The 25,610-nt window shown below is 42.3% G+C and overlaps 1 protein-coding gene across 1 annotated transcript in view; it reads right to left on the bottom strand.

Moving 5' to 3' along the window:
- Positions 1–21,216, bottom strand: part of LOC128796064 (gamma-aminobutyric acid type B receptor subunit 2-like) — a 38,708-nt gene extending 17,492 nt beyond the window's left edge. Inside the window, exon 1 of the mRNA XM_053957343.1 lies at positions 20,793–21,216. Coding sequence (XP_053813318.1) covers positions 20,793–21,101 — 309 coding nt within the window. The 5' untranslated portion in view covers positions 21,102–21,216. The remainder of the gene's footprint in view (positions 1–20,792) is intronic.
- Between the last annotated feature and the right edge of the window lie 4,394 nt (positions 21,217–25,610).

The following is a 25,610-nucleotide window of genomic DNA, read 5'->3' as shown; positions in this document are numbered from 1 at the left end:
AGAGTGGAGATATCATTGCTGGTATTTCTTTAGAGACTGACTGCACAACTGACAAATCAAGATCAAACAAATTGCTCCAAAAGGAACACTATTCACCAGAGACTTGGATTCACTCAAACATAATACACCGAGCATAAAACCATGGAGTTGATCTAAACAAAGCATACTTAAATGCACTAACTTTTCCAGAATATGATTGTTCTGCTGGATCTCCTTTTTTACTTTCAAATTGAAAAGGAGGCATTATATGAAACTTTCACAATAAAGATCAGAAAACATGTATGTGTAGAATTTCACAGAAGGAGAATATCCATGAGGAGATATGAGCAGGGAGGTGCAGAACAGAATCAAGTGATTTCTGAAGTTTTGCAAGTGGTTTTCATACTATTAGAAACAGAAAATCCTAAACATTGGATTTTGCCATGAAAAAGAATACAGAAAATAATTGAACAATAACTGATGGGAATGTTTCATCTTCATAAAAACAATCATTCTTATTTTGATTTTTTTAAATGTTGAATTTAATGTGGAATATAGAGAAAAACACTGCCACCTAAATTGAAACTAATTTTGAAAAGAAAATACAAGAGCATGCAATTTCAAAAATTATGTCAAGAATATCTAAACTATCCTTCCTTGGTTTTTGAAATTAAGGTGTGGCGATAATCATGTGGTTTCCCAGTATCTGTGATTTAGAAAGAAACTGTGCTCTGCATGAATAGCTCCCCTCACAATTTTCTCTTTATACAGATCAGAGAGCAGGACATGTACCCCAGCATTGTAACGTTTCATCAATGAAAAAGCCTTAACTGGTGAGTCCCTCCCCAGGCACAGCCCCACGGCTCGTGGCAGCAGAAGCCCATCCTCAGCTCAGGGGAGGGACAGCCTGCGTGTCCACAGGGTTGGCCCAGAGGAGCTTCCTGGTGTGCACTCCTGGCCACTGTGCTGCCACCACCCTGCTTGCCCACACACCACAGGACACTGCTGACCTGTTTTTCCAGCTTTTCTGGCTAGGTGTGAGAGACCAAAGAAGAGTATTTTGTAACCAATAAAGATGAAGTGGGGATGGTGGGAAGTGAGCTCTCTGGACCTTCTGCTCAAACCTCCGGAGAGCCAGAGGTGATGGAAATGCACTGTTATTACAGGGTTTTACATTAAAATTCCCCCAGACACCTAGGGAATTCTTTAGCTGACGTAATACAGACCTCCACATAGGAGACATCTGCATCTACACTAGCCAGCTGAGGCTCCCTTTATACTTCACCAAAAAAAAGAGGCTTTCTCTAGTATACAATTCTTTTTATCTTAAAAATAGTCACCTAAAATAGGGTAGATTAATTTTTCCATATAAAAGTGCCTAGTGCTTGATGGCACAAGAACACTGGCACACTAGCTGAAGGGAGATATCCCCAGCCCACATTTCCAAACCCAGGTCAGATGAAGCCCAGAGCCCATCTGCCTTGGACATACCTGGGAACATCCCCAGCTTCACAGTGCCGAACCCCTCTCCTGCCCTGTCAGCCCTCATTGGATTCATCAACCAACCCCTCTGCTCAAATTCCTTATGGCTCAGAAGCAGTAACAGGAAAACAAAAATGTCAAGCCCAAGTAGTTTTTTCTCACACCAGATGTCTGCATGTGCAGCACTCCTATGGGTAAGGTGCATTAAACACAGCAGTTTCAAAGGCCTGAAATAAATGAAAGGTGACACTAAGAAGATAGAGTAAAAAGACAGAATTACATCAGTGAATAAAGACTGAGTCTTTTGGGGCCAAAAGTTAAAAAAAGCTACATGTCTTTCCACTATATGAGAAGTAGCTCAAATAACATTTAAAAAGGGTTAACATAAGGCAACTGTGCACCCTTTGTACAATTCTGAACCCCTGCTGCACTAGAAAGTGAAACATTAGAATAAAACTGAAACTGGATACCTTTCATGACAGTTTAAAAACTGTTTATAAGGAATTTAGCCAGGCTTATCATCATTTTTTCTTAAGTATATTATTTGGAAAACAAAGAGATATTGCCAGGAATCATAATTAAGAGGTTTTTGGGTTGAAAAATACAGACAACATAACACTTTTCTTCCCGTTTTTCAGTTAGACTTTTCCAATAATAAAGATAGTGATATGACAATTTAGGAAAGCTAAAATTATCATTTTGACATGTATTTTATTGTTCACATTTTTCATGCCTAAAATACTGTACTGAGAAACTGCATTTTCTGAGAGGCAAAATAAAATATCTTGTTTGTGTGAAAGTTAGATGTCAAGAACTGATTTACCAAGTACATGGTATTTTAATAACTTCCTAGGTTACCAATTTACAGAAGTTTTCAAACTCTCAAGTCTACAAAATGGGATGCTTTTGTTTTCTATGCCTGTCTTGGCAAACTGTTTCATGAAGCATCCCAGGATGCAGGAATGTGCAAGGTGGAGTTACACATAGTATGCAACAAGTTGCACGCACAAAAACCAAGAGATGTTTTGTTTTATTTAAAGAATAATACTGGTGATGTATCCTAACGACACTGCAAAATGCCTGTGCTTTTAGGTGATTAATATACATGTACACCCCAAAACCAGTGTAATGCTTCAGTTTATTGCATCTTAAGCCTGAAGCAGATTTGTTTCTTATTTAGGTAGGTTAAGTAAACCAGTATGCCTTGAAATTTTAATTTTAGAAATAATTTGCCTATCAATGTCACTTTCAGTGACAGTTCCACTGCTGGGTTTTAGGGGGTTTGGGCGGCAGGAGGGGGGTGGTTTGAATTTATTTCATAGAAACAAAAATCTTTAAATCAGCTGACACACAGCTATCATGTTGTTGTGTCATTCCATTACAAAGGAATCAGTTTACTAACAAAGAAAAGACAACCAGCTTTTAAGTCAGACTGGGATACGTTGTAGCATTCCTGTCAGAAATGATACACATTAGGATAGACTCAGCCAAGTGTCAACTAGCAATCTGAGTGCAAATCAGCACTACTCAGAAAATCCCAGTGGTACACTCTGTTTGCTCAGACCATGCCCTAATTACAGCACATAAAACTTTCCTGTTAACACCACTGCTAATAAAGCCCTGGGTTCACATCTCTTTAACTGGCTACTAACTCAGAAAACTAGGTAAGAATAGAAAAATAACTTTGAAGAACCAACATATTGTTCTTTGCACAACAGTAAAACTATTTTTAGACTTACTTAAGCCTGTAAGAATCCACCAGCCTGATCACCTGAGGACAGCATAGAAGGAGAGACTCCAGATGTCAGCCATACGGTGAAAGACAGAAATAAAGTGATACACAGACAGCTCAATTATACCTGGCTGCCCACCCCCATGGGTGAAAATCTCAAGGGCATTATTTCCCCTACTGCACTAAAAAGCTGTTCCATGGCTGGATTCACAAATCTGCACAAGGCAGCTTTTCCGCCTTCCCGCATTCTTTGTCCAGCCTTTCAAGGATTTGAGCTCTCCACACAACCCAGGTTCAGCCCTCCTTCAGTTAGAGGCAGGAAACACACCTTCCCAAGCTTCCACTGCTTGAGGTGGCTGGCATAGAGAGATCTATCAGTCCTGTTAACACTGTCCTTCTGGTATAAATAAATAAACACTGCAGACATAGATGTACCATTTGATGGATAAGCAGCCATTTACTGAACTACGAGCTCATTTTCATTTGCTTGCTTTTCATTCTTAGTGAATATTTAACCTTTTTTTTTTTTATGTGAAAGTGCTACATCATGAGTTTTCAAGGGAGTCCCACTTAAAAGGAATTGACAACACAGTAATAAGGAAATGCACATTTAATCATGGGAGACCTGAGAGATATCAGTCAAAAAGAGCACTCCATTCTCAGCTCAGTGCCAAAGCCACCAAGTTATAAAGTACTCTGCCAAAGAAAGTTTGCCAAAGGCTCCTGATTGAAACAGCTTCACTTAATACAGAGAATTCAGACATCTCTTGCAAGAATGCTCCTCTTGCCTCTTGATTACCACTCATATTCTGGAGTAGTGACGGCTTAATTAGTTGAAATAAAACAGTAGCAAAGCCAAAAACTGAACACCCTGCACAAAACGTCCTACCTTTGGGCAGGACAGTGCTCCCTCCTGGGCAGCAGGGAATGTTCAAAACTTCAGGGGCTCATGGCAGAGCACAACTCTCCTCCCCTTGCTCATTAATGAAGCAAAACTGTTTCCAAGCCATGTGCATCATCATATATTGGGAGTCACAATTTCTTTGCATTTTTTATTCCAGCAAAAGCGACTCAAGTACTTTTAGATGTAACTTTTCTCTCTTCTTAGTGAACGATGCCCAAAAGTAGATTATCTGTCCCCCTCATGGCAGATCTTGCATGCAAAGAGTCAAGTATCCATATTTTCTACTTGAAAGGAAGCTAATCCAAGGGTTGTATAAGGTCATATATGGCAAGTCTAGGCTAACAGCATTACAAAAACAGAATCAGCTCTCTTGCATTCATACTGTCCCTGACAAACAATTAAATACAAGGACCTCTGCAGTGTGTCTATAATCAGTACTTAAAACTCAAGAGTACTCAAGAGTATTCTCAGAATCAGGAAGAAAAATCTGAAATTTTAAAGATCCACATTCTATTAATCTCTTACAAGTCACCATGGCATGTCTTCCTGCTCATGAAGAAGCAGGAAGAGAAAGGCAGTGATCTATGTCTTTTGCCAGGAGTTATTTTAAAAATATAATTATAGATTACTTCAATATTTTAATTCAAATTGAGAGGTCAGTGCAACAGAGCTGAGGTTCTGTAATTCAAATCTACTGAATATTTATGTGGGGAAAAATATTTCAGAGCTGCTCCTAGAACTGGAAACTATGTAAACACAATTAACAAATAAATATCCACCTCCACAAAACTGCCTATAGCCCAACCGAAACACTGAATCTGAGCAAATAAAAGTAGGTTTTAATTGCTGTCCACTTAAACTCATATCCACACTTTCCACTTATTTAAGCTGAAATGTAACGAAATGTTACCCTTTGTACATGAGAAACTGAGAAATACATTTTTTCAGGATTGCATAGCTATTACATATCCAATAGGAACATACAGACAAATAAAACAGTGAATTGTATCAAAAGTAATTTACAAGACAGGTGATTTTTTAATAAGAACATGCAGTTGATGCATTTGTGCTCCATTATTAAACTTGGAGGCAATCTTCAAGTAATTTTATAGCATATGGGATCATATTTGTAATATTTTAAGCACTTCAAAAATTATACAAAAGTACTTATGAACCAAATACACTATTAAAATTACACTCTAATTTCTCCCTTGGCTAATTTTCTAGAGTTTCCAAAGAAGACATATAATACCTTCTTCCCATTATATAATGCAGCACAACTGTTATTGGTGTAATAATGTCAAATTTTAGTAACTTCATCATAACAGTACATTCCATGTTTAAAAATTTATAGATAAGCAAACCTGTTGAGACACACTACTTTGCAACTTCAAAATATTAAGCAGCCTGTAAGTGTGTATGAGTCTGAGGGCATCTGCCCCACCACATGCCTCTGATGTGAGAAACAGAAATTCATATCAGTAACAAGCTCCTTAAGAATATGTTTATGGTCCCAGATCACCCTGATATGTGAGCTCCTCCTCTTAATTTAGTTACAATTCTTCTAGCCAGACTAAAAGACAGGCTTTAGAAATGGACTGCATTAATTTTTGTACAGAAGATGAAGAGATATCTTAATTCCAGAAGAAGCTTCTCTCATATCTGAAATGATTGAAAAAACAGATATCATCTCAATATATGCAGCTTCTCAGAACCCTCATCTCTCATATCAGCCTTTAATTTTTTCTTAAACTGGTAAGCAAAGCTCTACACCATCACCCTGCTCTGACAGCACAGGATGGGCTGCTCTCCTTCTCAAGCAGAAGCAGGAAGAGAAGGGCAGTGATCTATAAAGCTGTCACCATGGAAAGCTGGAAGAGCAAGATGCAGAAGACAGTGCAGAAGAATAGAGTGACTCTGCAAGCCATGGATTTGGGAATCACTTCCTGGGTGCCTCAAACACTCCTCAAGAGCCTTAGGTGTTCACCAACCCCCCTAATTCACACACTCTTTATTCCTGCTCCTAGCACCAGTAGGGCATGACTGCACTGCAAGATCCACATCACAGTCAAGTACCCACCCAAGAGCCCAAACATTGCTGGACAGCCGCATTTGCTCTATTCCACAGAGCAGCGTTTGCCAGGAAGGGGTTCAGTCACAAGCACTCTGAAGTGTGCTCACAGAGGAGGTTCAAGCACGGCACAGCTCTATACCTACGTCCATTTACCTGTGTGTCATGGAATGATACCTGGAGCTCATAGTTCTTCAGCATCCATCTATGCTTGTATAAATGTTTCAAGGCTAAATGGACCGCGGGCAACACATCTGCTGTTAGGTTTTTCTGATCAATCAGGCAGCTGCTGGGTAAAAGCCCGAGAAGAGAGAGGCGAGTCCGATTCAGCTCCTCAGAGCACCTAATTATTAGTAACACAAACAGCATCAGAGTGTCTAGTTTCCAGCTCCAGAAAACCATCTTTTTTGGTGCTTTTTTTCTTTTTCTTTCTCTTCCCCAGCAGTCCACATCCTTGAAGAGAAGGCCTTAGATACCCTGGTTGCCTGACATTTTGCAGCTTTCCTTTGTTTCAGTCAGCTGTGTCCCTTTAAGAAAGCAGCTAATTGTTATTAAAGGATAAAGACCTCTCTACGACTGGCTTTTCCAATTTGGACAGTAATCCAGCTCACAGCAGTGCTGTGAATCAATACTTCACAAGAATAATCTCTAGACAAATTGCTCTGCCAAGTCTAATTTTAAACATGTGTCATTTTAAACATTCTGTAGGAGAAATATTCAACCATAGGTGACAAATCAATACAAGAATTCATATGATTCCTTTGAAAATAGATATTCTAGGGGTTGAACAAAGTGGTTGCATACTGAACTCATATTTGAGTTTCATACAGCAACTTGTATGCCATTGGGTGAGAAGATTGCTTCAGTTTGTTTTATCTTGCACAAACACATTTTCTATTGGCTTCATACATGTCAAACAGAGAATATGAAGTCTTGCATATTGATAGTATTTTTTATACTTCTAGTGCAAAAACTGCATCAACTCGAAGCTCTACATCCTCTTCCTGGTTCTACTTTTTGTCAGAAACCCCATGCTTTCCTTAAAATCAGTGGTAGTAGTGAGAAAATTCAGCATTCAGGCCTGCTCCTCCCATCTACAGGCACATAGCATTTGACAGGCATTTCACATATTGTTGTAGCTAGCTAAGTCATTTCAACACACTATTTGCAGTTTCCCAAGTAATATGCCAGGCTACGAAACGGAACGGATGCTGTACACGCAGAAATGCAGAGGAAATAGTAACGCTGGAGAAAATCTTCCCCGCTGCTAATCAAAACTCAGCAGGGTGAGAAGGGATTATACACAGCATCACCACACCATAGAAGAACTTGCACCTCTGCCCCCCAGGACTCGCAGCGTACCTCACCCCTCAGACAAGCAGCATCTCCCCTGCCCCTTTTGCAGCAGCAGTGCCACTGTTCTAGTGGAGGCAGCCACCCGGGTGACCCTTCTCCTCCATTCAAGCAGTCATCTTTCCCCATCCACAGGCAGCCCCCCACATCTATTGGAATGCTGTCATAGGCAAGAGAAGGAAACACAAAGGTCAAGCCTAGGGGCATGGAGAGGAAGGAAATCTGGGAGATGCTTGCTTCTCTGAGTAGAAAAAAGCTCTGGTTTTCAGCATGTCTCATTATATATGCAGCTGAAAAGCAAATTGCTTCACCACCTTGTGGAAATTCAAGGTTTCAAAAGAATTCCCTGTGCCAAGCTGGGATGGAAACCCAAAACCTCAAAGGTTTTCATGACTCAATAATCTGAAAGGAAAACAAATGGAAAGGCCCATAAGCAGAAGGTTAATTTGGTATAAATCAAATTTGAAATTATATGTTCAGAGCTTGGCAATTTATTTTGTGAATGGCTGACATTAAAAAAAAAAAAAACGAAGCATTGGTTTGCTGCAGAAAGTAAGGGTAGCCTGTCTAATTTTAATTTTAAAAACACGGCGTTACAGGTCAACAAATTATTCTGAGACTGACATGCAACTAAGAAGTTTTTACAGAAAATCTCCACATAAATTCTAGTTATAAACATTGTAATTTATAATTACAATATATATGTCACATGATATGAAGGCATGGAAATAAATAGATAAGTAAAATTAAAACAAGCAAAATAGAAATGTATAAATGCACAAAAAAAGTCTACCCTGGGCCCAGCAAATAGCTCCAAGCAGGAGATACACTCAATTAAGCACTAACTATCCACAGTGACCCTTACACACCTGTACAACTGCGTGGACAAGAAAAGAGCCCAATGCATTCTTACATACAAACACAAGGTGAAATAGAAATACCTTTGCTTAGGGTGGAGAAAAAACCTTGCATAACCTTTGATTTTTTTTTTTTTTTCATCACCATTGCCCATAATCAGAATGCAGCAAGTGTGGGGAAGGAGATACTGGCTTTCTTCCTGGCTATGACCAGATCAAATGCAGTTAGATCAAAATTTATTATGGATATTTCCTAGACCAAGAAATTTAATACATTGTCTGGGCACAACATGAAGTAGGAAGCACACTCTCATAGCACAGTCTGCATAGCAACAATTTAACACAATGGCTTAATAGGTATTTACCATTCCTAAGCCTTATGATTCTATAATGTGATCACTGAAAACATATTTTTAAAACATTTTTTTAACTTAAGATGAAACTCTTCCCTAAGCAGACGGCCAGTATAGGCCAAGATGTTGCTTAAATCCCATTTAATACCTTTCTTAGAGGCTTAAATGGGATTTTGCTGGTGAATAGACCTTGGACCAGCCTTTCTTACCAGCATTATTTCAGCATTGACTACAGTAATGAAGAGGAGAAGAAAGCAGGCATTCATGCTGCCAAACCTCAGCAGATAAGGTGCTCTGAACTGCTCTTCTTCCTCTCCCCAAATCTTCTCACCAGCTAAGTGAGGACATAGGCCTCCATTGAAGTCTTAGCTTTGGCTCATAGGTAGGTAACAAAAAAGGTGATTTGACTGTCCAGTACCCTCTTTAGCATTTAAAAAGGCACAAATCTGCCACCACACCTCACTGAACCCCTATTGCTTAGCCAGTGCCTTTAAATTCATAACAGGGCAATGGCGAATCAGAGGCTATGAGATAATTTTTAGCACCATATGTGTGGACACACATTTAAGGAAGCATCACCTTATTCTATAGATTCTATGACCAGCTTCAACCTAAACCAGTCTTTTTCTCTTCTGGTGCTACTTCTGTGTGCCCTCAGCATTTAACCCATGCCTAGAAAAGGAGCAAACAAGATTATGAACTACAGCAGCCTCCTGTCACTCATGTCCTGAAAATCTGCTTCCTGACAGAAACATTTAACTGTCTAACCAGACAACTGTTTCTTATATTGTATTTTTATTGCTAACTAATCCTGTAAAACCTGCATCAAAACATGCCTGTGTGTTTTCATTTTTATGAATAAAATAGCTATATTTGCCATGCTCATGATTGATCATACAGGTATAATCTTCATTTTCAGAATAGTGTCTCCTGAGGCTTATTACCTACAAAAGCAGATAACTAAGCCTCTGTTTCACGTTTGAAGATAGAGTCTTTCAAGTGAGTTTGCCCAACACCCTCAAAATTTACTACTAAAATATAACAATGGGGAAATTTTAAGATAATAAATCAACTCACTGTATCTTACATCCACTTCTCAAATGTGAAGCATTTGAAATAGCACTGATTTTGAAACTGGATTTCAGTGTCAGAAAAAGAAGGCCATTTGACTTTAAACACTACCTTCCACACTGTTTTGGGGAGTTTTACCAAAGGTCAATCACTGTTGTTCAGTACATTAAAGTAGCTTTTGCAAGATTTAGCTGAAAACCTTAGGACAGAGCTGGTGACCAGATGACTCACTGTTGGCATCTCCTTTGTGAGTTCCACACAAACTGAGTAATATTCAGACAGGGAAACTGTGGGAGGAAATTGTGCTCCCTCATAGAAGCACAATCTCTGAGAACTTAAAAATAGAAAAAACCCCAAACACCTGGCATAAATGTGTTTCCACAGCCAACACTTTCCAAAGGCAAAAGGAGGAATCTTTTCAGTGTTGTCCTCCTTGCCACATTATCCTCAAATTTTATAGCATTTAAAATTCAGTTCTCAGTCCCCTGATAAGTATTTCTGAACTGTAAATCACTTAAACAGTTATTAGTTCATGTAAAAGCTTGATTATAGACTGTATTAACTGTGTTAAAGACTGGCTATATATTTAAGCTATATGTCACCTCACACCTCCCACACACAGCTTCCTCCCCCTTGAGTAACACCCATTAACATTTATAGGATGTTCTAATCCCAGCCTCACATGTTAGTTTTTTCAAAGCAGGTTATCATTCACCCCTTCTTGTCCCACGTGTCTCTGCTCTCATTGCTTAATCGCTCAGTGTAATTAGAGTACAGACCACTCACATATCCTAGGAAACCTTGGTAATGTATTGGAAACCAATACAATTCTTGTGGAAGGCAACTCCTGTTCTGACACTGAGACCAAGCCTCTACCTACTGCCAAGAGCAGCTTCACTGTCAAGATACTACTGTCTGCTGTAACATGTCCCAGCTTTTTGAGTAACTGCTATCCAGATACAATTATTTACTTCCCATAGCCCCATCCAAATGCACAGGCTATCTATGTCACAGAATTCACAGAATTCACAGAATGTCTAGGCTAGAAGAGACTTTCAAGATCATCTTGAAATGAAAATGAAATTTTCATTTGAAATGAAAATTTTGTTTTCCCTCAAACCCTAGTGTCTCACTCCTTGGGTGTAGGCTGAAAATCGCTCTGCCTCCTTTCCCTCTTTCCGACCAGTGCAACACAAAGATCAAATTAATTTTCTCCATTCTGAACAGAAGGCTTGAAGAAAAGAGATAAAATTACTAGTATATACAGTAACGGTGAGATTATTCCTGAAGTGATAGATGAAATTCTCATGGCAGCACTTTGCGAATGAAAATGACAAACTGCAAAAGATTGAGAAGAAAGACACAAGAATGCATAAAACACTGAGGAAAAAAAACCAAAATCAGCAATTCTTTCTATCTAGTTTAATGTTCAGAGGTGGCCTAATCTGTAACTTGTTCTATAGTGGATGAAAAAATGATTTCTAATAATACCAAATTTTTGAGCGGTTAAGGAAAACACACTTTCTACCCTTCGGTAAACCATCCCCTTTTAACGAAATAACCTTTGTTAGACCTGGTTAAAAAAAGATGTTTGCTACTGTAGCTACAGTAAGGGCTTCTGCTGACATTGAGATAACGCCTCCTGATACCCACCAGTGACATAATCGTGCCAGCCATACAGACCTGCCTTGAGTAACAAGGCCCTAGGGACATAGTGCTCCCACCAGGTCACTCCTTTTGTTTACTTCACACAAGCTGTTGTTTTTGCCAAGGTCAAACACACCATTTTCAAATATGTCTTCATTATAAAAATGACTATTTTTTTATTGTTTTTTAAAAATACTGTACCTTGCATATTTCTCAACTACAATATCCTTGAGATGTGATAATTTAATTTAAAAAGATATTTAATACTGCCATGGATCCTGAAAGGATTTCTATCCCAAAGGCTGAATGAAATCAGCATTTTATTCCACCAGGCAATTTGAAACTGTAAAGCAAGTAACGATGAGTGCCTTTGTTCTTAATTAAAAGTGGCAATTCTAGGTCTCCTCCTCATAGAAGCGCTGCATTTTCATAGGTGGGCTGGCTTTCTAAAGTGCTGAGCATTCAGCAATTCCCACTGTTGTTGACAGAAAATGCAAATCACTCTGTGCTTTTTGGAAAGCAAATCTTTAGTTCAGGGACCTAACTAGAAACTCTCAAAAAAAAAAAAAAAAAAAAAAAAAAAAAAAAAAAAGCAATGTGGAATGTGGAGCTGATACTATTAGCATGCTCCACAGCAAAAAATGAGGAGCAGAGGGGAGCTTGGCTAAGTTTAAAGATGCAAAACTTTTTGTATCACTTTATATACAGGCAGCTATTGGAACTTAATTTATTTTGCTACATCACACAAAGTCTTGCCACCACTAGCACATCCCTCCAGATTAGATTCTCACCAACAACATGGAATTTTGCCCTGCTTATTATTTTTAGAAAAAGTGGATGGGGAAAAAATAGGAAGTTGGCTTTCTCTCTTGATCAACCTCCTGTAAATTATTAATACTTTGGGCTTGCCAAATTCACAGGAGAAAATAGAAAGCAAAACCCAAGGTGCTTCTACAGAATTTTAAAATTATATGGAAGACCCCACAGAAAAACAGAGCTTAATTTTTAGACCATATGTGTATACTAAAATATACCTACACAGTGCTGGTAAGATAAACATGAGTGCACATCTGAATGACAATGCTTGAAAAATGTTATGTGTTGTATTTTATACCACACTAAGTGTTAGTCTATCAAAAATTGTCCCTTCATATAAAGATAATAAAGAAAGAGATTTATTCTTTACTAGAAAACCACTTAATTCCCTGTGAAAACAGGAGCAGTAAACAGTGGAAAGGAAGTTAATTAGCATCCCAAAAGGGGCCTCTTACTACTTCTCCCTGGAGGTTTTGGATGTAAAATGGTTACTTAGACACCTATTGTGTGTATGAATCTTCACATAATTCTGTAGTTCAACGAAGCTGCAGCAGAAACTGAGGCCTACCCTAGCTAAATGGTAAATTAGAATATATAACTACTTTAAGGACATAAAAGTTTCAAAAAATAGATTCTTTTAGAGATATGTGGTGGTGATGATTTGATAAATAAAATAAAAGAGATTATGGAAACAACTTAATCAGACAGACACGATGAGTTCCTCTAATGGGGACTGTGGCAAAAAGGGTCTTACAAAAAAGGTGGGGGTAAAGAAGAAGAAAATCAGTTCAGCCAAGAATTCAAAAAAGGTTCTGCAGAGCCATCTACTCAGTGACAGAGCACATGAGCCTGGCAGACACAGTTTGCAAAGAAGCAAGCATACAATGTTTTCACATAAAGTCTGTGACAAACTGACAAAGTGAAGAAGTTTTCTGATTCCATCAGGATCCAATCCACCAGAGTCGTTCATACAAGGGAAGGATCCCCTAGACAGCCATAAAAGTCAGAAAGCCTTGATCCCCCTCTTTTGCTGGTGATGTCCCAAGTCTGTAGCTGGTAAGGTATTGGAGGGAGGGAGGTGTATGCAGAAAAAAATTGGAGCTGCTCCTCTCACAGCTTCAGTGGCTGCAAGGTCAGCAGAGTTTAAGCTGGAAATAACAAGTAAATCACAGAGAAGAATTGTCCAGGGACAATGATTTTGGGGGATCCTTAAGGCAAGACAGAAAGGTTTTTTGAAGTACATATTCTAGTTTGCAGCAGAGTGGGCAGAAATCCCCAGCTGAAATACATGGTCTGTGTTGTAAAACGTGGATAATCCTAATGGTCCTCTGATCTTAGAACTCATTAATTATTTAAGGAAAGTACCATGGCCATAGTAGGAAACCAAAGTTTTCTAATCCTATCACTCAAAGTCATGATGTTCACTTTAAAGCAATTAGTCCATTATCTGGGCCTTCATCTCTCAGAAACCTCAGTAATAACAATTTGGACATCCCAGCTGAATTAGCCCCCATATTTTTAATTCTTTGTGAGTATAGTTTTTCAGGCAGAAGGTGGATATTTGTCTTTAATTTGTTAGCTTTTCTCTTCACATTTGAGAAAACTTGTTGGAAAAATACTGTGGATAAAATTGTCAGAAATAAAGGCAGATGATAATGAAAAATTAATGGCATAGGAATTGAGCATCAATCACTGTTAGAAATGAGATTACATGGCTATTCCATCACTAAGGGAAAAAATGAAATTAAAAAAAAGTGTTTGCCAGTAAGTATGTTCCATTTCCACTCAGCGGGCCATATCAAACAGTCTCCAAATCCAGCAGATCTTACCCCCAGCAAAAGCCTTTGCAATCAGAGAAATCCCTGCTTAGCAAAGAAGGCATTCCCTGAGTGTCAGTAGCATGGCAAGGGGAAACACAGGGTGAATGTATTCCACCTGTTTTTAGGGGCATTGCCTTCTTTAAGTCACAGCAATGATGTAGCTGAATGAGCTCACTTCAGGAGTCAGGCTACTGGGCCATTAATTCTGGAGCCCAAGAACCATGAAAGTACTGAAAGTCTCATTTCTACTTCAGCTAGACCCACAAATCAGAGTGCATCTGGCTGCTGAAAAGTTCGAGGCTCTGTCGCTGCTTTAGTTCCAAGACTCCTAGTACTAAAATAAATTTGAAAAATTGTGATGTATGTGCACTGCACCATCTCAGTTTGGAATCCCACAGTCTAAAATAGGCTTCCTGGGATACATGGGGCTGCTGCGTATTAACAGATATCTCAACAAGACTGAGTCATAACTGTGCTCACTGATCTCGGTACACATCTCTGCCAACCCCAGCTGCCCCAAAAATTATCCAAGTCAAAAGGAGTCATGAGGGGTTTTCCTCTGTTAACTTTCACCACTTGATTCCTTGAGCCAGACCTCTGCATGCAATGGTTCAACCCTTCTAAGGAAAAGTATCTCCTCTCCTATCATAGCAATGGTATCTACTTGAGTTTTGTTTGGTTTCCAGATTCTACAGTTTGCTCAAAGGCATTATTCTTCTGCCTTATGCCATGAAAATGTCCATAAAGCAATGAAATTGAAAGCAGGAACAAAGCTTGATATGCGCACGTATCATCATATTCAGATTATTAATGTAAGGTGGTGTTTTGCAGCCTTGACATGCAATACTACTCATGATGTCATTCTAGTTACATGTATTTAATTAAAACAATATAAATAGCATATCAACAACTTTCTTTGTGAATGCTATCGTTAAATCTCTCTCATCTAGCTCCTTCCTCTCTGTTTTCCTCTTGCAAATATTTTCTTCACAGTTATCATCAGGATATTAAACCCCATCTTTTCCACAGATTTGAGTAATTAAATCTGGCTGATAACCATGTAAGAGGACAGGGCCTTTCTACTCTTTCTTCAAATGCAAATAGATACTATTTCCTAGATTTATTCAAAAAAATAGTTTTTCCGTGCTGATGGAGCATGTTTGGCATTTGAATCTAAAGATTCCATAAGAGTGTGTTTTGCAGTATGCATAGGATAAGTTATACAAGAAATTGCAAGACATATGCCAGAAACTGGCTTTAATCTCTTTGCAGAGATATTTAGAGGATATACATTCTGCAGGTCTGGGATCCGCACCCAGAGGAGTGGGTGCAGTGAATACATGATTTCTCTCCTCTCCCCACCCACATCTCAACATCAGTGGAGAAGCCAGCATAGAATTAACATAAACACTTAACTTTTAGATTCTACCCTCCAAGTTTACAAAACTCTAAAGCAAAAGGAGGTTATGTTGTAAACGGAGTCATGTTACTCGGAAGTCAAAGGGGACACTGACTATTTAAAGAAGTATGTCCCTTCCAAGCAGAGTGTCGCCAGCAGAGCAGACAGTGACTGTCACCATACACGCAGCGTAGCGCATTTTAATGCCTCGCTCTCTGCAAATATCAGACAGCACAAGTACTCAGTAATATTTAAAAGTAAGAAATTACTCAACTACTTCAACATATGCCAGGCACATGCTCACCTGATGATACAAGAACAAATGTCTGCCAGCTCTGTCCGTACCCTTTTTCAGACCCTGACATCTCCTGTGTATTCAGCTGTTACCCTCAAATGACCACAACACAGCCTTACCTGTCCCACTGTGAGCACTCCAGAAATTAAAATAAGGCTCCAGACAATTTAGTACTCAGAGCATTCACAGAGGGCTCACCCCAGAGACCCCACTTGACTTTGGTACATCATCCTTCCTCTTGCAAATCCAGGGAGGGACTTGGATCGATGTCTCCTAAGACAGAGGGCCTAACCAACACATCACATGCACTTCTTTAGGGGATAGGGGTGCCCCTGCTCAGCCCTGTTATGGTAATGGTGGAGTTTTTCGGACAGCAACCAGTAGCTGTTTGTCCCTCTCTGAGAACCACCTTGTGGAGCTCCAGTGGACAGACACCTTATTCTGTACCACTGACACAAACCTGCTCTCCTGTTTCCGGAATGTGTTCCCCATACTCAGCAAAAGTGAACAGTTCTCTTACTTCCACTTGCAGGAACAAGACATGAGTGAGTTTTGTTGACACCGCTTATGACAGGACTTGCTGGAAGGAGCATCTTTATTTGGGGGCTCAGGGTGCTTTAAAACTTAGAACAGCTGGTAAGAATGACTCAGATGGGTGCACGGCCTTTCTTAAGCTTTGAGAGTTTTACTGAAAACATGCACTTTTTTAGTAAAAAAGAAGGAAACAAAGATAAAGTCTACACATACTACACCTAGACTGTAATTTCTTGTCAGATAAATTAGGAAAGGTACTTTCTACTTAGTTACAGAATAGAAAAAGGCAAATATGTATAAAATATCAATAAGCTCACGTTTTCCTTCAGATTTTGTGGAGTCCTGTGCATTTTCCAGAGCTTATCCTTCTATGCCAACCCGCTATTTAAAGGTATTAGAATGTATTATTTCACAAAAATGAGATTATATCATGCTTACCACAAGGTGTTTGTCGTACTTAGAGAAAATTAAATAATCTCATCCCCCCAGTACAAACATTCTTTTCTCTTTGTGATAATATACCCACTTACTTCAGGAAGATTTTTTTTAGCTTGTCAAGACTCACTTTGATTTTCAGAAACAAGTGCTTTCTTGACTATACATGTTTAGATTCAAAACAAACTCATACTGTCTGTGCACCACTTGCAGCACTGCTCCTACAAGAAATCAGAAAATCCAGTGCATATCTGAGGGAAGATGTCCAGATGCAGAAGGACAGATATCCATTAACTTCCCTTGCCTTCTTCCACCATGCCTCTTCCTCCAGTTACTATATGGTCAGTTTTTGCCTGATGCAAATCAAATACTTTTGAAATTTATAATAGGGTTCACTAGAATGATTAATTCCTGTATTTTAGGGTTATTCTGCTTTTTTCCTCCAACAGATGTGTGTCAGGGTGCTTAAGTTGAAATCATCTTTCCTAATTTATGTGTATCTTGAGTTGTATCTAGTGTTTATAGGTGTTTTTCTTTCATTATTTTGTGAAATATTTCTTTTCTTTTTCAACCAACTAAAGCTACAATCACAGGGATGGAAAAAAAACAAAAAAGAACTATTGTATCATGATTGTTGATCTGAAGCCATAAACTATCAAGCACCCTTAACTTTTAGGACTTGGTCCAAGGGTCGCTGGAATCAGTGCGTTTACTGCCATTAATTTCAATGGGGTTTGGATGAGACTCCTTAGAGATCACTTTATACATTTTTGAGTTTCTAAAATAACACAATTATGAAATTTTGCCCAAGAGTCTCATCTAGAGAGATACTCCCACTCTCATCAAAATGAACAGCACAAAATAAAGTCACTAAGACCAAAATTCTGCAAATGCCTACATTTGAGCTTTGTTTTATTGGCTGAGTCTGCATAGGAATGCCCAAATAGATAAAGACATGCCCACGAAGTAGCAAAATAGACTGGATAAGGATCACACTCCGAGCACATTTAAAGTTAAAAAATACCCATAACAGAAGCCTCTGCATTTTTTGTATGTGATGTAACCTGTGGTCATATTTCATAACGAAGATGTAATTCACACAATCTCGACTGAGTCATAAACTAAACATTGTACTTAAGTGCTTAATTCAATTTAAATGCTTTGAAAAACACTAGAGCTGCTGCTCATATCCTCAAAGGTTAACGAGTTCAAGTGCTGACAAACAACAGTTGGCCTTAGAAGGCACACTGCAGTTCTTCATATGGTTGGTCAGAAAGTAAAGGCATTATGATGCTTCCTTATACAAACCAGAACTATCAAGCCAGATAGAATATTCAGTTCAATCCTGACAGAATGAACCTGAATGCATAATAAAAAATTAAAAAACAATCTAGTCTGTTTATTTTTATTATTGTTTTTCATAAGCACTTAGTTAAAACATTATGGAAAATTACAATACAAGGATCAGACTGCAATGAGGGATTTTAGAGAGACACAAGGGAGAATACATGAGTTAGTAAATCACTGCCATACATTTCCTAAGCATTATAAATATACTACAATTATTTCTCAAGCTATTAAAAAATCCCATGTGTTCAAGGCTCTACATTCTTTCTTTCAAGAGCCAACAATGTCACAAGCACCACCTGTGAAGCCCTGAGAGGGAGAACTATTCCCTAGTCTCTGATTATGCAATGATAAGGATCCAGGCCCTTCAGGCATATCTATTTATTGGCAGCCTCAGAAAATAGGCTGAGAATCAAGTGGGCATGATGAGCCAGCTACCTTCCTGCTTATCGTAAGTGCACCGAAGGAAAAGGGTAATGTCTGAACCGAGTGAAAAAGTTTGTGCTGCCATTAGGTATTTAATGGCTATTCCAGGCATTCGTCCATTCTTTTTGGGTGCAGTCAATCTAGCACTCTTTATGGACACTAACTTACTTACTTGTCACTATTAAACACGCAATAATGACCCAACTTTACTCAAACATATATGTTCACCTGACTTAGCATTCCATAATCATGCATTTATTAATTTCTTAAAAACATTCAAAGCAACACAGCAAGCTGGCAACATGACCCTGATTTCTTATGTCCCTGGAGTACTAAACAGTAAAAACGCAATTTTAAAGAAACTGATACTCATTCCAGAACAAACAGGGTAATTTTTTTCCTGAATATTTTTATAACTACCTAGTTCAGAACCCAAAATCGCTGTGAAGAACATCACAATATTTTGACTGCAATAAAGTGCAGCACTTTCTAGATTAAGATATTGCTATATGAAGAAGGGACATCCTGTCTAGGCTTCTCTAATTCCTATGCCTATTTTGTAATAATTCTATCCAAGGGAAAAACTAATATAGAATAACATAATGAAAACAGGATTAGGAGACCTATGATTTTTGCTTGACATGCATCTCACTTTATGAGACAGGTAATACCATTCAGAAAATCCCCCATAATTCTTTTCATTACAATTGCAGAATTCCCTGAGATTCATTTTTTTAAGGAAACAAGCAGCTACTCTAGGTTGATCTTGCCTGTATTCCCTGGCAGTATCTAGTCTTGTTCACACAACACAACAGGATGGCAGCCTGCTCCTTCCTAAGTGACATCTTCAGCAGTATTGCCCTCCATGCATTTCTGCTCAGTGTTGGGGTTTTTTTTTTTTTGTTTTGGTGTTGTTTTTTTGTTGGTTTTTTTTTTTTTTTTTTTTTAACACTATGACAAATTTATGTCAATAAAAAGCAGCCACTCTGGAAGGAGAGGCCTTTGTTAGCCATTTCAGGGACAGAAACTCTGTCACGAAGCAGTACAGCCTGTCGTTGCTGCTCTCAGCTTGTTCCCCCCGGACCCTGAGAACCTAAAGGGAGCAGACAGGGGCTTCCTTAAATTACAGCCGGCAAGATTTTCAGCAGTCACTTGCTTTACCGGGGGTTGTCTTGGAAGCGAACCCTGACCGCCAGCATTAGACAAGAAGCGACTGCCATCTTCAGGGGAGCCCCGGTACCGGACCCGCGCGTATCCTCCGCAAACACCCAGGTACTGAAGTTGTGACAAAAACCAAAGGCAGCTGTGGGCGGGCGGTAGTGGCAACCAGCTCGACAAAGCCCTCGCCTCGCTCCCTGCCTCTCTCTCCCAGGTAAAGGGAGCGTGTTTCCTCGCTCAGCAGGGCTCCCCGTTCTCCCAGCCCTGACGGCCGGTCGCTGGCAGCGCTCCGGAACGGGGGCAGGCATCCCGCCGCGCTGGCAGCGCTCCGCGGGGACCGGCACTGCAAATTTAGTTCTTTCCGAGAGGCGAGCGCCTCCGCGCCCCGCCGCCGCCGCCTGCCCGCCATGCACCCCCGGACGAGCGCTCAGCCGCTCCCGCCGGAGGGCAGGGATGGGGGGAATCTCAGCGAACCCCTGCGACAGCCTCCCCCACTTCTCCTCTAGCTACGGCTGCGATCGCTGCCGTCCGCGTCCCGTCGCCGCATGGGATAAGCCGGGCTGGCAGCGTGAGCCCGTTGGCGGAGCGGGGGAGCGGAGCGCCCGGTGTGCATCTGTTGCTGAGCGGGTGGCGGCTGGCACAGGGATGCGGCCGCGGCTTCGCTGGGCGAGGCAGCTTCCCTCCCACCGGTGTACGTGCGTGCCAAGGGCAGCGGATCCCAGCCACCGCCACCGCCAAGAACCTCCACCGTCCGGGCACCCGTCCGGGCCCACCCCCGAGCTGTAGGCGACTCCCGGACAGGGGCGCTCCTGGGGCGGCGGGGTGAGCCCCAGCTGCCGGGGCAGCCGCTCCTGATTATACCGGGCGGGCAGGATACGACCCGCCGGCTCCACGTCCTCCCCCTCCGCCGCCGGTCCCTGCACATCTGCCGGCAGCCTGCGGGGCCGGGCGGGCAAGGCGGCTCGGAGGCGGCGCGCACGGCCCCCGCCGGCAGCCGCAGCCCCGGCCCGGGCGTCCGCGCTGCCCTTGCGCCCCTGCACCCGCAGCGCCCCGGGACTGGGCGGCGGCGCCTCCCCCTGCGCCCGGCGGCACGGGGCCCGCGGCGGTCCCTACCTCCGTGTCGTAGACCCGCAGGTCCAGGGAATAGGGGTTGAGCAGGGACTCGTTGCGGATCTGATCCATGGCCAGATACACGGCGGGTAGCACTCCCTGGGTGATCCTGCTCTCCTCCTCGGACTGGTTGACCGGCATCAAGCCCATGATGGAGATCGGCGTGGTGGCGTTGGGGGGCAGCCCGGCCGCCCCCCGGGAGCTGCCCCGCGACCAGCCCCAGCCCGGCGGCGCCCAGCCCAGGCACAGGAGCAGCAGTAGCATGGCAGGGTTGGAGGTGGCAGCGGCCGGTCTCCGCGGAGAGGGATGCATGCTGCTGGATGGGGAGGAGGAGGAGGAGGACTGAGGGTGGGGGAACGGGCTGAGCGGCGGAAGAGAGCCGAGCCCCTCTCAGTCTGGGCGCATCCCCCGGCGGCAGAAGCCAAGGCGAGGGGAACGATCTGCCTCTCTCCGCTTCCTCGGGAGCCTCGGGGTCTCCTCTCTCTTCCCCCCCCCCCTCCCCTCCCCTGGCAATAATCCTTCTGGCAATGGCGCCTACTCCTTCCCAGGTCTGCCAGCTGCAACCACCAGGAGCAATAAATAAATAAATAACCACCACGCACACACAGACACTCTCCCCACCACCCTCCTCCGCTCTCCCCGGCGGCACAGCAAGGGAGCGGGACCTGCCTCTGCCTCCCCGGCAGCTCTCCCCCCTCTCCGCTCAGGGAGGGACAGCACCTCTCAGGCGCGGGGGGGGGAGCCGAGCAGCCCTCATTGAACACTTCCTTCCTTCCCCCTCCTCCTCCTCCTCCTCCAAAAGGGTGAAAAGGGAAAAAAAAAGGGATGCTCCGGCAGAAAACGCCGAAGAGGAGAAAGCCCCCCCGCCTCTAGAGCCGGGGAGGCGGAGAAGGGGAGCGGTGCCGAGCCGGGCGGGGGTGCTAATGCCGCATTCCGCGGGAGCCGGGGCAGCCCCCGCCGCGGGCGCGAGGTGCCACCTGCGCCCTTCCTCCGGGTCGGGCAAAGCCGCCGGGCAGGATGCGCGGCCGGGGGCAGAGCAAAGTGTGCGGCGGCGGCGGGGGCCGGACCGAGCTCCCTCTTCACGGCATCAGCGTTCGCTGCCTGTGGGTCGGGCACCTTCTCCAGGTGGAGCTGCCAAGGCGGGCGCGGGTGGGCGCGGGGAGGTGCGAGCTGCGGCCGCTGCCCATCCGCGGGCACGGGAGGCCGGCGGCAGCCGCGGCCCGCGCGCTGTCCCCACGCGCGACCCGCCTGGCACACGCACGGACCCCGCTGGCAGCGCTGCCCGGCGCGGGCGGGCTCCGCGCACTCTCCCCGCCCTCCCCCGCGCACACGCGGCACGCAAACACGCTCCCACTCGGGCTCGGCACCCCGCACACGCACACGCGCAGCCAGCCCGGGCCACGGCAGCTCTGCGGCACGCAGGAGCGGGGCGTTTCGCTAGAGCAGAAGTCGCGGGGTTTGTGGTTTTTTTGGTTTGGTTTGGTTTGGTTTTTTTTAAAGTGGTTTCTTTTTCCCGCAGAATTGGCGGGTTTTTTTGAGAGCCTGACACCGCTCGGGTTACAAAAAAACATAAAAACAAACAAACAAACAAACAAAAGAAAAATAGAAAAAAGAAAAAATTAAGACTGCGGCGGGACTCTGAGCTTCCCCGAGGGCTGTCACAACCCTGTGAAGAGCCTGTGGGAAGCGAGCCCTTTCCACGCCTGTTGTCTCAAGTAATTATCTCCACATCTCAGTGGTTGTGGGGCATATCCTATAGACAGCCCATGGCTTTTTGCATTGTTCCCAGGCTATCCCCCCATCCCAGGGAACATGTTCACATTGTTCACCCACATCCGTGGTCTGCAGAGTCCCAGAGCATCAGTTCATCTCAGGTAGATCCCATACAGGAGGTGGTACAGGCAAAATGCAAAACTTTTCTTAACCCTGCCTTAGGCGCCTCACTTTTTATACATATTCATAAATTTCCTGGGGTCACTCCAAGTAAACCTTTGAAGATCAATCTAATACATCTAGCGTATATTACACTGCAATGGCAGCGTGTCTGCAATAAATTGGAAAGAATTTTCATGGATTCTAAGATTGTAAGATCTGACCTTGGGCTAAAAGCCCTCAACCAGTAATTTCATAACATTTGTTGCGTTACAGCCTTCACTCAGAATGACATCCAGCAGTGTTGACTTTAAGACATCAGTAATGAAGAGTCCACCACTTCTCTTGATAAATAATTTCAATTATTAATTAGTTTGCTAAAAGGTGCATTTTATATTCTGTATCAATTTGTCTTACTCCAACTTCCAACCATCAGTTCTCATCATACCTTTATTGGCTTAAGGGGATGTAGTGTCAGTGGTCTCCCACACACAGGGGCTAAGATTAATCACATCTTGCTTTTGTGAAATAATAAGGCTGGGCAACTTTCCCTAACCTCAAGAATCATTCCTGGAAGCACTTCCAATGCACCTCTCCTTTTTCCACATGACGTTGAACTGGCCCTTCTGACCTTGTGACCTGCCTGCACTGGGCCAGAAGCTGCAACCTCAGCACCTCCCTAAGTACCAGCCAGTTCCATAGGCTGGGCAGGTTGGCAGGTTGAGAAACCTAATCCCTACAGGCAGACCAGACAGTGTGTTGTCCTTGTGGGGATCTCTCTTTATGAAATCATCTACACTGTGTTTTTGATGCCTCAGATTTTAGCTTTTTATATTTTTCAGATTCTGTACTGCTTTAGTGTGTAGCTTGGAGATTCATATTAGGGGATAGTAAGCTCTCTTCACAGAGTAGGTAGAAAAAACAATTCCTTTTCTAGCTTGGGACCAAGGACAAATGATCCAAATTTCAGGCCCCAAAGCATAAACAACTGTGGACTGAAAACAAGAAGGACGTGACTTCATAATCTAAAGCTATAATTGGACAATTAACTCAAATAAGATAATGGACCAGCACTTATAAAAGTGAGAGACCTCATCCATTGTGTGATCATTTTGGTTCATCTTGGGTGTAGCCCTGGCTGGGCTCTTGTACTGCCCAAGGTGTATCCATTGAGGCCTTCTAATAAATACCTACTTTATTCTTTAATTCTGTCTAGTCTCTGTTCTATGTCAGCCTTCACAAGGCATCAGTTTCTTGTGACCCAGGTGGGACAGAAGGTATCTGGAAAGCCCCCTGGACCAGAGCCAGAGGAACATCCAGCTCTTGCCCCCTCCCCCTCCACTCCTGCCGGCACTGCCTAAAAGCATCACCTACCTCCTTATTCCTGTGCACTTGGTCTTGCACTAGAATAAATCAAACCATGACCTTTATTTGTACAAGTGACTTGTCCAGCAGTTTGTCACCTGCAAACTTTCCAGCAACTCATTTTCTTCCAGAAAATTGATTATCACAACACCAAGAACATTCCTAGGATGCCAACAGGAAGAGGTGCCATATTGATTTTGTGTAATGCTATTTTTAACCAGAACATCATATGCTAAATGATGTTTTGCCATTCTTGCTATGCAAGTTTGTCTGTCAAAATTAGTTTCACAGAAAATCTTTCTTCACTGCTTGTATACTGTATCATTCTGTGATTTTCACCAGAACTTGGCTACCAGAACTACAGCTACTTGGATCAATTTTACAATATTGGCAGTTTATTAGCACACACATTCACATTGTCTCTGGACTGTCATCATCTTTCCAAGATCTGGGGTTTTTTTGGAAGCAATTTCTATGTTTTTGAGAACTCAGTCTTTCTGAAAGAAAGCTTGAGGCCAGGTTGTGTGTTACAATAGAATTAGTATCTTGGACATTATTTAAGCAGCTACTTGACATCCTTCTTTACTACTGCTGCAGTGGCAAATGTCCTTTTGTTAGCTGAAGATTGAAATGCATCTCCTTGCTTTTCCCAGCACAGATCAGAAAGAGTTACTGGACAGTTCCACTGACTGTGAAGTTCAAGGGCTGCCCTCATGTGGGAGGCAGAGACCAGCTGACACTGGTGTCCCTGCAGTGCACAGAGAAGGCCAGTGCTGGAGAGGTACGGCAAAGAAATGCATCTAGGTCTGCAGAGGTCTGGAGTATGGCTGGATATTGTTTAAACCAAGCAAAGCTGCACTTCAAATTACAATATTTAATAATGTGGTGCTTCTGACCTTAATCTGTTTGTTGCTGCATTCCCTGCCAGTAAAACAGGGTGCTCTTCCTTCGTGATAATACTGTGAAGACAGATTAATAAAAGTATTTGGGAAACGCTAAGAAACTGTAACATTCAAGTTTATAAAAGCAACCAACCAAAAAAAAAAAAAAAAAAAAGGAAACAAATCATACTAAGAAAATAACTTTTATTTTTTGAGTGTAGGGATTGGTTATGGAGATGCAAATAAGGCTATATATTGAACAATGAGGATTAGTTAAAGTAAGCCTCTCAAAATTCTTCCTGTGTATCAGTGAGGCATGAAAATGACAGTTTCTCCACCTTTTGTAAAAAACAACAAAAAACCCCCAGCAAAAACAAATAAAAACAAACAAACAAAAAAAAAACCCAAGCACCCCCCACTTCCCCCACAAAAACAGGGGATGCATTGCAAGAAAATAATGTAATTTAAAATTGTAGTGTAATAGACACACTGAGGCCAACTTTTGATTACACCAAAGCCTTTATTTCTGGCACCTAAGTATTTAATTTGCAATCTGATAGAAAGTTTCACGTTCTCCACATATGTTTTCAACATGATTCTCTGCTACAGTTATATTTTGTAAAGTCTGCTTCTTTCCAATTCTCAGCACTGAGAAATTTCTTCTTTCTTAGGTACTATGCTGTGTTTATGAATAACAGATACC

This window comes from Vidua chalybeata, chromosome 1 (assembly GCF_026979565.1).
Source record: "Vidua chalybeata isolate OUT-0048 chromosome 1, bVidCha1 merged haplotype, whole genome shotgun sequence".
In the NCBI taxonomy this organism is placed as follows: Eukaryota; Metazoa; Chordata; class Aves; order Passeriformes; family Viduidae; genus Vidua; species Vidua chalybeata.
Note: the sequence above shows the minus strand (reverse complement) of the source record. Positions and strands in the feature narration are given on the sequence as shown.